The sequence below is a fragment of the Vanellus vanellus genome, assembly GCF_965231255.1.
Source record: "Vanellus vanellus genome assembly, chromosome: 2".
Taxonomy (NCBI): Eukaryota; Metazoa; Chordata; class Aves; order Charadriiformes; family Charadriidae; genus Vanellus; species Vanellus vanellus.
In genome coordinates, this window is record NC_138906.1 from 25,614,005 (window position 1) to 25,626,645 (window position 12,641).

A 12,641-nucleotide genomic window follows, 5' to 3' on the forward strand; every position below is an offset into this window, starting at 1 on the left:
TCCTCCATCCTCATTCACAGCTGACTTCCACAGAAGAAGGATTTGCTCCGAGGATGGACATTACTACAAATGTTTTCTTTCATAACAGTTGTGACATAGATAGGGCTGTAACTGATTAGTTTGTGTCTCTCGCAGGACTCCTCAATTTTTTTCTTCAGATGTGTTCCAAAAAGACACATGCTGTAGATGACTCCTTTCTGGCAGTTCACAAGGCACCGAATAGTGGAATTATAAATGTCTTTTCTTTAGGGTTTTCCAAGACGATTACTGTGCTTTGTTATTGGATGTACCCAAGAAATAATTTTGTGTTAACTCCGGTATCAGAAGCCAAGTGGACTATTATGGTTCGGCACCTATGTTTCCTTGCATCCAGTCGCATGGCTGTAACCCATATTTCCAAGGATGAGCACATGCATTCATTCACACACGCTTTCTTTTTTCTTTCCATTTTGTCTTCTGCTACATAAACCATTAACACTGTATTTAGCATTGTATTAAACATTGTTACCTGAAAGAACCAATAAATCAGGTTTTAGGATCAGCATCTGGCATTCTAGTTTATGGATTTTTTTTCCCATCATGCTATCATTTACTACATCCTCATCAATACAAACCTTTAGCTAGAAGCTAGTACTGGACTCTTCATTTCTAAATTTTCTAGATGAAGAGTGATAGCAGCATGAGAATCAGGGGAGTCAAGCTCTTCCGCATAGAGCTTCCCTATCTAAAATAACACTTTTGGACCCCTAAGATAGTGTGGTAGTCAGAAGAGGAGAGTTATGAAGTGGCGGGATCACTATGTAAGCTCATGTAGACTGGTTGAAAGCTCAGTGGAGTACAAAAAAAAAAAAAAAAGAAGCAGCAAATAACTGAGCCACAAGCTGTTTTAACAATTTTAAGAAGTCAATTTCATTACCTAAAAGAGTAAAAAGTCAGTCTATAAGTTTACATCCTTTTTTTTCCACATCAGACTCTAAAAAGCAGAGGCTAGGCCTCAAAAACAGTGACTGCCTTTCATATTCTGAGTTCTCTTAAAAATAGATCTGGACCTCACTGTATTTGTGAGTATTTTTTTCCAGGTAAGTATATTATACTGAGTTCTGTTTGTAAACTATTCTATGCCATTGTAACAGCCAGAAATACAGTATATTAAAACATATAAAAATAGAAATTCTTAACTAATCACGGGACTGCAGGACCTGAGGTTTTATGAAGATATCTGATACACCGAAACTTGTGATAAAATCACTGGGACTAGCCCTAGGAATAGCGGGAAAAAATATAAATGTGCCTTCATCAGCCCATGCTTTCTTACGTGCAGGACATACAAACCATCCATTAGCTGGTGTAGGAAGGGGTTAACAGCATGACCTTCAGGCAGAAGCTCTTGTTGACCCTACTCTGCAACACTTGGCTGAAAGGTTATGCCCAAAGGGAGAGCTTGCTAGCAGGAGGGAAAAATCCAAAGAGAAATACTTAGGAAAAGAATACTTCGGCTTCAGGAGTCTGGTGACCTGGCAGAAAGCAAACCCTCATAGCAGACAATAGGACTCATACACTGAAGGAACCAGACAGCCAAAAAAGGACAACTGCCAAAGTCTGATTTGTCCATACAATTTCCCAAAAGGTTTATGGATATAAAAGAATCGGTAGTTAGCAAAACAGTTTCATATCCAGTAATTCAGCTGTTCAGTAGGAAGGTACATGGAGGAGCTACCCAGTCACTGTCTTAAAGGTAGCCACAGAAAGTCAGGCTGTGGTATGGCACCCTGAGCTTCCAGTGGTGTGGTGCCTGTGCCTCTCCTCCTGCAGTGTGCAGCAGTGTAATGCATGCCTGGGAAGTCCTTGTTGCAGGGTCCTTGCAGCCCTTGTAGTTATTTTATGGCCTTCAAGATACTGTTTTCCTGCTATCCTAGGATTTTCAGAAACATATGTTTATCCATTCTCTTCCTTTTTATTTTTTCTGGCTTCTGATTTCTTGTAGTCCTTAATAGCTTAGAACCATTTCTGCTGGTACTTCTGAGTGATGAGTATTGTGTGTGTACCTTGGAACAGCGTGAGTGAAGCTCCAGCTGGAGTTTCCCGACAATCTCAGAGTGAGAATATACCTCTAAAGCCACAGAGTGACTGTCAGGTAGACCAATCCTAAAACCTAAATCCTGAAAAATATTAGGAACAACACATTTGCATGAGTTTCTTGCATCAGCAAGTCTCATGAACTTACCAAAATCCATCTTCATAACTTTTAACCTGTTATTTCTGTAAGCTTTTTCAAACTTTATTGTAGCAATTTAAAAACTTTCATCCTGAATTAATTAATTCATTCCACTGGCGACATAAGCATTTAGCTTTATTATTTTGTTCATCTGTGATTTTCTTCTGTTGATTCATATCCTCCTTTAGTCTCCACTTTACTTAAAGAACAAGCTGAGCTTTTCTGTTATCTTCTCAGAGAACAGACTTTCCTTTCCCTAGATTATCGTACCTTTTCCAGCAAATGGGCAGAGGACAGGGAAGAAAACATTCCCAGGGAAAATAGGCTTCAAAGTTCCAGTAGGGCATTTCAAAACCTGTTTTACATCCTGTGTTTGTTTTGCAGGGAGTTTCCGCCATGGAGAAGAGGGAAGGTGATAATCGCGCCATTGATCAGAATGCAGGTCAGAGCATCATGCCGAGAAGAAATACAGGAAACCTTAGCAACTTGGTAATGTTTCTGTAAAAAAGCAGCTCATATGGCACACAAAATATTGCAATTTTTCATTCGATTTTGTCCAGAAACACTGTGTTCCCATCACACCAGCCTACCATCAATACTTCTAAAGGCTTGTCACAATATTGACATGAAGAGATAAAAAGATAAAGAGCATCTCATTCAATTTAATCACAGACCATGCTAAAAAATACACAGTTTGGGGCAGCTAAAAACTACATGAGGTTAGTTGCTAGTTGTATTTTACCAGATGAGCAAAGCTCTGTAGAAATAATTTGGGATTTTTATACAGGAATATAAAATTTAACTTTGGAGAAATCTTCATAATTGCCATATCACATTCAGTAAGTTTTCCACACCACACAAAAAATTCCAGAAAAAAAATCCACTCCAACAGCATTTGCCTCTGCAACTGCTGATGCACAGAAGTAGTTCAAGCTATAGTTTTCTATTCTAACGTGAACTGTCTCACAGGCTGTGAAATACTGAATTAGGCTTTACAGACTCTTTTCAAGAAATGGGTATCTGTAGGACAAACTTGGTTCAGATGTGAATCTCAGTTTCTATAACTTATACCAACTTCTGATCCTGCAATGCATAGACTACACTCTACTTTTCTTCCAACACTAGAGAATAAAAGTTACTCAGGCTACACCTTCATTGTTAGAAAGATATGCTTTTATCGTCAGATAAACAGGTAGTAGCTATTCAGCTAAAAAATCCTAACGTCCTTTAAATTTACTGTGAGGCACTGTAGAAGAGTCAGCCAGACATGGGAAAAAGGCTACCTTGTCTCCAATTAGGATTTTACAGCAAGATACCAGCATACATTTTTTATCTCTCTGTTAAATCAAAACACCTATGTATCATTGAAGACAAACACAAGACTTGTACCCACGTACCCTTGCATTATTTACAAGTGGTACCTTGTTTGAATTGAGTACTTAATCAGCTTCAATGTAATATTTGATTCCTAAGAATAAAGCCAGATAATATTGCTGAGATAGGAAGATCTCCTGTATCCTAGCAGAACGCTAACTTTCAACTTTCAAACTAAGTTAGTTATTTGCCGTCCTCAAAACGGAAAGTGCCATTTTGCTTTCTGGAGGTCCAGATATCTGCCACATCAGTCACTCTAAAGCTAAGCTATTGCAGCATTAGTTCAGTTTTACTTTATACTTCAATGGAATATTAAAGGACTTACATGTTTATTACCTAATGTAATCAGTTCTCAGTTTCCACCCCTGGATAGCTGTCTGCTGCACCAAGTGCAATGTCCTGCTGTTGGTACACGTATTTTAATTTTCTATGTATACTGATCATGTACCTCTTCCATGAACTATAACTATGGGACAATCTTTAAATATATTATCTTGGTGTAAAATAGTTTATAATATTACACTAAAATTTTGTACTAGCTTAGCTCCTTCCATAGTCTGTGATAATTCTGCCAAGATCTTCTGTGAGACTATAATCAAACCATGCCTACTTAGCAGCTGAAAATTCACCTTTTTAAACCAAAGTTACTCAGTTTCACAAGTTTTCATAGAAGTTAAGAGAACACTATTACATTTGTGAAAGAGAGGAAGAAGACCACGGGACTTGATGCTGGAGTTGACAGATGTGCAGCTGCTTTAATATGCTGGATCCCAAACATTTCAACTTTCATCCTTATTCCCCCAATTAAATGTCATTAAAATAGCAGTGACTGAATGAAATATTTTATTGTCTTGACTCTGGATTCTGTTATTATGCATATTATTTGGGCTGCATCATTAAGTCTGTAGCTGAAATTTGACATTTGAAATCTGTAGCTCCTATCATAAGAAGCTGTAATGATGCTTTGCATAAGGTAATCCATCTTCCCTTGCGGTGTAGTTAACTTCCTGGAATTAAAAATTATTTTGAAATTACCACAGATAATGAATGACAAATGAGAAATCTATGCTAAAAGTACCTTGCTTGAAATGTTATGTTTTCAAGCTGCCTTGTCTTTAATAGTGTGTATGTTTTGTATATGGTTTCAGTCCAGTACGGTACAAAAGCCATGATGGCAAATACTGTCATTACTGAAGTTTTTAACCTTCTCTTGAACTCACTTGGTATTTCCTTTCTGTCCTTTCCAGAATGTGGATATGCAAGTCACCAATCCACCAGAAGCAGCTGCACTTTTTAATTTACATCAAGCACACCATTTTGGTGAGTTTGAACACTCTTCAGAACAACACTGCAAGCAGGGTCTGTTCCCCAAGTGGCACTTGCCAATGAAGATAGCATCTGCGATCTCATTATTAACATTTATTTACACTTCCATGAGAGATGTCATATATCCTTTTATAACGAGAAAGGAAAATGTTTTCTATAAAATTCCAGTCCTTGTCATAAACAAAGTTTTACCAGTGGTTTCAATCACCCTTTTAGCACTAGTATATTTACCAGGAATATTAGCTGCTGGTTTCCAGCTGTACTTTGGCACCAAGTATAAAAGGTTTCCGCAGTGGTTGGATAGATGGATGTTATCAAGAAAGCAATTTGGACTTCTCAGTTTCTTCTTCGCTGCAATGCACGCCTGCTATAGCTTATGCTATCCAATGAGAAGATCATACAGATACAAGCTGCTGAACTGGGCATTCCAGCAGGTATGATGGGCATGCAAATGCCAACTCTTCTGTATTCAGAAAATCCTTGTTTTGGTTATTCAAACAAATCTGGAGGGGGGGGGAAGCCATTTTCATTGCCTTCATTTTATTTTGAAGCAGATCGCCACAGAGCACTGTTAAGGGATGGAGCAGGACCTAGTTGTTAAAGTATGTAATAGAGAGTCAAGAGTCATCACATCTGGGCCAGCGTATATTAAAGAAGTCATTTTCTTCATTTGGGATTTTTTATCTCTCTGTGAAATGCACATAATTATACCTGCCTCACAGGAACATTTAAGTCTTTGGTACACTGTTAGTTTAGTGTGGATTAATCTTCTCTGCACCAGTAGAATCTGACTATTGACAAAAACTGAGTACACACAATTTTTAGACATATTCTTTGTAAAGTGAAGTAACCAGCAATGAAGGAGGGCTGACCTAAATCACAATAATCTGTATTTGCCAGAAACTAAATTTGTGAACACTGCTGGCTCCACAATTAGGCTGATGCACACTACCTTGTTGGAAGATAGAAATTCAATCATGCTTCTGAGTCACAGAGTCACCGAATCGCAGAATGGTCAGGGTTGGAAGGGACCTTTGGAACTCATCTAGTCCAACCCCCCTGCCAGAGCAGGTTCACCTAGAGCAGCTTGGAAAGGAACGCATCCAGGCGGGCTTTGAATAACTCCAGAGAAGGAGACTCCACAACCTCTCTGGGCAGCCTGTTCCAGTGCTCTGAAACTGTCATTGGCAATAATTGGCTGGCAAAGGTCTTGAAGATCCTCTGTGACTAGAGGGTTCCTAATACTTGCATATCGCCTTGAGTGTCATGAGTATTGCAGTATAAGGAATATTCCAATATAAGGTATAGACTGCAAATGTACATCCTTATTACCCTCAAAGTCTAATCTAAAGTTTTGTTAAAACCACAGTATGATGTTATCAGTTTCTGAAGAATTCTGTAAACAGTTGAACTACCTGTTGAAAACTCTGAAGTCAGCCTTACCAGTAATTTTACTTGAATGGATTACCAGAAATTTCCTTGAGATTCCAGTCCTCAAGATGAAGAAATTATTGTATTTGGGGCATATTACGCCATAGTGATCACTAGCAGCATCCGAAGGACTGTTGCAAGTACTCATAAATAGGATAAGCTTTGACATCAGTTTATTAAAATCACCTGTTCATCCATACCAACCATCATATTCAGTGCAGCTGAATGTACCAAGTCGTTGTTTTTAAAAAAATAGAGCTAAACAACTATCCTGGCAGGATACCATCATTAAGAATGCCTGCTGAATTGGCTCCCTAAAATAATGCTGTTAATATATTTCCTGTTGTTATAATTACCAAATATGGTATTTAGCCATAGATAGATTTTTTTGTCAAAGAATAAGACTTGTCCTGCTGTGAAGGCAGGCTGACCAGCCTCAGAACCAGTCTTTCCTGGGCCAAGATGCTGATGAAGTCTAAATTGCTCTTCCTTAAAGCCCACCTTTACTCTGCAGATACTAGTGGAGACTTTGTCATCAGAAGTAAAGAGCAGTTACATTCAGAGACATTCAAACAAATAAAAACACTGTGTTTCTTGGCTTATTTCCTGAATATTACAGTGAAAATCTGTATTTCACACAAATGGCTAGGCACGCCAGTCTGTCATTTTGAATATGGTGTTCTTTCGGCAGGTCAAACAAAAAAAAGAAAATGCCTGGATTGAACACGATGTTTGGAGAATGGAAATTTATGTGTCTCTAGGCATTCTGGGACTTGCTTTGCTGGCCTTGTTGGCAATAACATCAATCCCATCTGTCAGTCACTCTTTGACCTGGAGAGAGTTCCACTACATTCAGGTACTCATAAATGTTATTATTGCATGTCATTAGTCCTCATTTGTAGGACTGTATGTTGTCAACTAAGACCATTAGGAGTTGGAAATATCAAAGACAGAAGAAGTGAAACCAATCTAAAAGTTTGTTCTGCACTCTTCATTAATTGCTTTGCAAGAAATGTTAATTTTATTTGTTATTTTTTCAGGAGAAAAGGTTGTAAGGTGCAGGGTATGGAGTGGGAAGAAAGACAACTCCAAACCACTTTTTTGCTCCTCTGACCTGGTAACCAGCAGCAGTTGTCCCTTTAGGACCTGTTCTTGGGTCAAAGACCTCTGGTGCTGAAGGCATTTCAGTCACCTTCTGGGCATCTTATGGTTCAGGAACGCCCTGTGTCCTGCTGAATTGGGATTAGGTGGTATTGTACCAGCCAATGCTGTTCCCATACAACATGGGATTCCACTACACAAGGAGAATTGCTTCTTGCTCCTCTGGAGCTGTTTTGGCAATTCTTTACTGCCTGAGCAGTACCAGGTGGCTGGAAAGTCCAGGTGTAGGCTTCAGCCCAATACGCGCCAAGGTTTTCCATCTTCCATTATTAGCTGCATAACACCCTCCAAAAAGGTGCATTCTGAAAAGGAGACATCTTAGAAGAGATGCATAATCAAATCCAGCCAGTTCTGAGTTTGCTACAGATGCGTTTGCTTCAATCACTTAAGTATCTGCTTTGCTCTTAGTTCTCCTGTATTACCATAGAATCATAGAATGGTTTAGGTTGGAAAGGACCTTGAAGATCATCGAGTTCCAACCCCCCTGCCATAGGCAGGGACACCTGCCACTAGACCAGGTTGCCCAAGGCCACATCCAGCCTGGCCTTGAACACCTCGAGGGATGCAGCCTCAACAACCTCTCTGGGCAACCTGTTGCAGTGCCTTACCACCCTCAAAGTGAAAAACTTCTTCCTAATGTTTAATCTAAACCTACCCTCTTCCAGTTTAAAGCCATTCCCCCATGTCCTATCACTACGTGCCCAAGGAAAAAGTCCTTCCCCAGCCCTCCTGTAGGTCCCCTTTAGGTACTGGAAGGCTGCAATAAGATCTCCCCAGAGCCTTCTCTTCTCCAGGCTGAACAGCCCCAACTCTTTCAGCCTCTTATAGGAGAGGTGCTCCAGCCCTCGGATCATCCTCGTGGCTCTGGACATGCTCCAGCAGGTCCATGTCCTTCTTATGTTGGGTGCTCTGGAGCTGAATGCAGTACTTCAGGTGGGGTCTCACGAGAGTGAAGTAGAGGGGCAGAATCACCTCCTCTGACCTGCTGGCCACGCTTCTTTTGATGCAGCCCATGATACGGTTGGCCTTCTGGGCTGCGATCGCAAATTGCTGGCTCATGTTGAGCTTCTCGTCACTCAGCACTCCCAGGTCCTTCTCCTCAGGGCTGCTCTCCAGCCATTCCTGCCGAGCCTGTATTTGTGCTTGGGATTGCCTCGACCCAGATATAGGACCTTGCACTTGGCCTTGTTGAACTGCATGAGGTTGGCTTGGGCCCACCTCTGCAGCCTGTCCAGGTCCATCCTCCCCTCCAGTGTGTCTACCTCGCCAAACAGCTTGGTATCATCAGCAAACTTGCTGTAATATGCAGTATCTCTTCCTATAGTTAGTGATTTGAGATTCTGCCCACTTGCATCTTTGTAGGAAAAGTTTTCAGCTCTACAGAGAATCTATATGGACAGGTCTAGTGCATGATTGCTTTCAGTATTAAATTAATATGGTGAAGAAACACAGAAGACTAATACTAATATATTGGATTAGTTTTATAAACAAATAACCTTTATACTTGAAAATCAGATTCTGTAAATTTAGCGCTTGGAAAGCCAGTGTTTGACTTCACTGATGACTAATTCCATTTTTCTAACAATATCAAGATTGTTATGCAACAAGAAACTCAAAATTACTAGTAACTCTAGCATAAAATTTCCTTTACTTCTGAATTTTGTAGACATCCTAAGCCCAACTTATCACTGTAAGTGGACTGAAAGACTTGAGTTTCCTGTAGTTGTGCAATTGCTTTTGTCATAGTACTAGACTTATTAGAATTTCTAATTGACCATAAATTTTTTCTTTGCAATCAATTAAGCCATTTATAAATCTGCTTTTGAACTCATAATTTATCACAGAAATAATTTAGGATACAGATGACATCTATAAATTGAGATATTGAGAATTGACCCTTTTTCAACAATAGCCTGTAATCCACGATCTCCTCTGTATATTAGCTAACTATCACAGCAATAGTTGAAAAATGTGCCTCATCTGTTTTCTCTTGCAGTGGCATAGAGGGGTACAGTTAGATTCTTAAATTAATAGGTCTTAAATTTTAGTTCAAAGCCAATGGTCTCTTTTCTTCGACTTAAGTGTGTTGGTTGAGGCCCTTCCTGATTTCTGTATTTGCTTAAAAGAGTACTCTTCTGGGCAGTTGAAAAAAATAAATAGCTTACTATTTTCTTTCTCTTTTCAGAGCAAGATGGGATATTTAGCTCTGCTGCTATGCACTGTTCACGCACTGGTGTTTGCTTGGAATAAGTGGGTTGATGTTAACCAATTTATCTGGTATACACCACCTTCATTTATGGTAGCAGTTTTTCTTCCTATTGTAGTTCTGCTTTGTAAATGCATACTGCTCCTCCCATGTTTTAGGAAGAGGATAAAAAAGATCAGATGTGGTTGGGAAGATAACACACAAACCAATCAAACCAGCATGACTTCCAGACTGTAGATCAAATATGGACATTTCCTGTCTATGTATGTAAATATGCTCAAGGCCATGAAATGTTTACTCGTGAGACTCTGTTTTCATATTTTCAATAGATGTTTCTTTTTCACTTTCCATTTCGACTTCAGGAGTATGGGATACTTGATGCAATTTGGACCTTTGCTAAAACAGAAGGTGGAAATATTCATTGTACACTTTAATCTATGTGGTGTTCTAGCATTTGATCATTTCTTTCTTCTGACTCACCGCTTTTAAAATCCGAGGGCTTCATTGCCTCAGTTGTAATTCTTTCATAGGCAGAAGCAATCACAAATCATTGCTAGATGACCACAGAAAGTAAATAAGGGATTACTCTACAGAACCCAGGAATGCTTTCTGCTTCCCACAGCCATGTTTGTCCCCTTGTTAAATCTCAGTATTATAATGGGACAACAACTAGCATATTTATCATCCCAGCCCGGCTTATTGCCTGCATCCTATGTTTCACTCTGCAGAATGGGGACTTTGGCACATGAGCCAGACAGAAACTGTGTATCCCCACCAGGTCTTGGACTTAAGACAACTGGGCAAGCAGAACAAGGTAAATCTCTCCTGAGGCTTGGGCACAGTCTAAAAAAAGAGATTTTTCACTCAGATCTCCATCTTATACTGGACTAGGTGTGTCTCTGTTTACTTAAAACGATAAAACATTTCCCATCTTTTATTCCATGAACACGTTCTTTTGTTTCTGATGCTGGATATTTTCCATGCTTTTGACCTAAGCCTGCAGCCCTTGACGTGCTAAACTTTATTTGCACAAATTATTCCAGTGGGATAACTCACATCAGGTAAATGTGTTTTGCTGTTTATTCTAGGGCCAGCACAATTGTGTGACTGGAAGAAAAACGTTAAAAATAGGCATTTGAATCTTGACACTGATTTGGTGAGATTTTAATGTAAAATCTCTTCTGAATGCATTTGCTTTTACAAAAATTTTCATATAAGTTAATTAAACCTCACTTTCCTTATGTTGCATAGGTCTGGCTGAATGTCTTTAATTAATAATTCATTTGATAGTATCTATTTTTAAATATGCTATGCAGTAGTTAATATTTTTACCCAGCATCAGGAACTTTTCTGCCAGTCTCCCTGCATGAGTTGACTAGGACATGGACTAATGATGCCACCTATTGCTGGGATCATCTGAATGAGAACTGTAATTGGTAATGGCTCTGGTATTAAAGCAAACAGGAAAACAATATGTGCATAAAAAAGTATGTAATACATGGTGCTAACGATTCTGCAGCGAACGATTCTGTTGTACATTTGGGGACTTGGTACACTGAGCATACATAGCAAATTAAATAGCTACAGGGATACTACATTTTGTATTTTCCTGGTTATAACTCCGTTCAATTATTGCAATTTAAAAGTTGGCCTTGTTATTTGCACTTAATGTAGTACTGTGAAAATAACCGGTGACATGGTGGCCTGTATAATATAGACTGAAATGAGTGGCATTGTGTATCAAATCAGTAATGCATGACAGAGTCAAACACTCTCTAAAACACAGGAAGCTAGTCTGCAATGTGAATCTAAGAAATTTCTAACAGAACAGGAAAAGTGTGGTCGTCAATGCATTAGCATTTACATTTCTATAAATGAAATAAATAAAATATTTTAGAAGTCATATTAGGGATAAAGAATAATATTTCCCAAAGGCTTATTCAGAATATTACCTGCACTTTTTTTTGTCAGGAATCATAAAAAATTAATAAAATAATTTTTCGAATGGAACAGGTTGAGGCAAGTGCAATGACAAAAAAAATCCCTTTGTCTTCAGTATTGTCCACTAGCTTCTCATAAAATGTGCTCAAACTTACTACTTAGGGCAAAGCTGAGACTGTAAGTACTCCAAGCAACCCCTGTATGCATCCATTCAAAAGAATGACATTTGGTTTTATAGAAATATGTGCTAAATTGTGTTAAATTGTGCTCTCCAGAATCAGCCCTGCTGCTCCCTTAGGTAGAAATTCTGGAGAATTCAATTCAATCTCCAACTTTGTCAAATTCTGGTCAAATAGTTGGACTAATTGTTTACAGCTGGTCATAGAAGCCAACCCTCTGACACAAAGGAATATAAACAGCTTCAGGGGTAACAAAGCATGCAGCACAGAGAGCGGAACCTGACCCTTGATAACTGAAAAGAGGTGAATGAAGACACTCCATGGAAGAAGCCATTCAAAGCTATTCATATAGTATGTATAAAACAAGAAAGCAAGGCAAATTAATACTTGCATGCATTTAGAGAGCAAAATAGTTCAAGGGAATGATACCGGGCTTCGAGGCTTTTCACCTTATTATCGCCATTACCAACTGAAATCTTTTGCACAAGGGCTCTGTTATGGATCAGCTAGATCAGTGAGCACTGAGTAGAGGAGTATAGTCAGTATGGTTATGAAGTTTACAGAAGCTGGAAGGGAAGTTTCTGTGCCTTTGGAGTCTGCATCTTACTGCACAGCAGTAGGTTTTAGGCCACTAAGTCACTTTTGAAAATGGGACTTTGATGCCAGAGTTGGTTTAGCCCCTTGGAAATTCTTGTCCAAGTTCTTAAACCATCCTCTCTCTGAATCTGTAAGATATTGTCTAATTTGGAGACTAACAGACAGATCCTTATTGGAGAAATCACTATAGGTACCACCACTAGAAAACAGA

At 39.1% G+C, this 12,641-nt stretch overlaps 1 protein-coding gene across 1 annotated transcript; it reads left to right on the forward strand.

Moving 5' to 3' along the window:
- Positions 1-2,611: 2,611 nt before the first annotated feature.
- On the forward strand, positions 2,612-9,950 carry STEAP1 (STEAP family member 1; the record flags this gene model as incomplete). Its single annotated transcript, XM_082479570.1, has 4 exons — positions 2,612-2,704; positions 4,837-5,349; positions 7,038-7,202; positions 9,693-9,950. The coding sequence occupies 4 exons, from the start codon at positions 2,612-2,614 to the stop codon at positions 9,948-9,950; spliced, it is 1,029 nt and encodes a 342-aa protein (XP_082335696.1).
- Between the last annotated feature and the right edge of the window lie 2,691 nt (positions 9,951-12,641).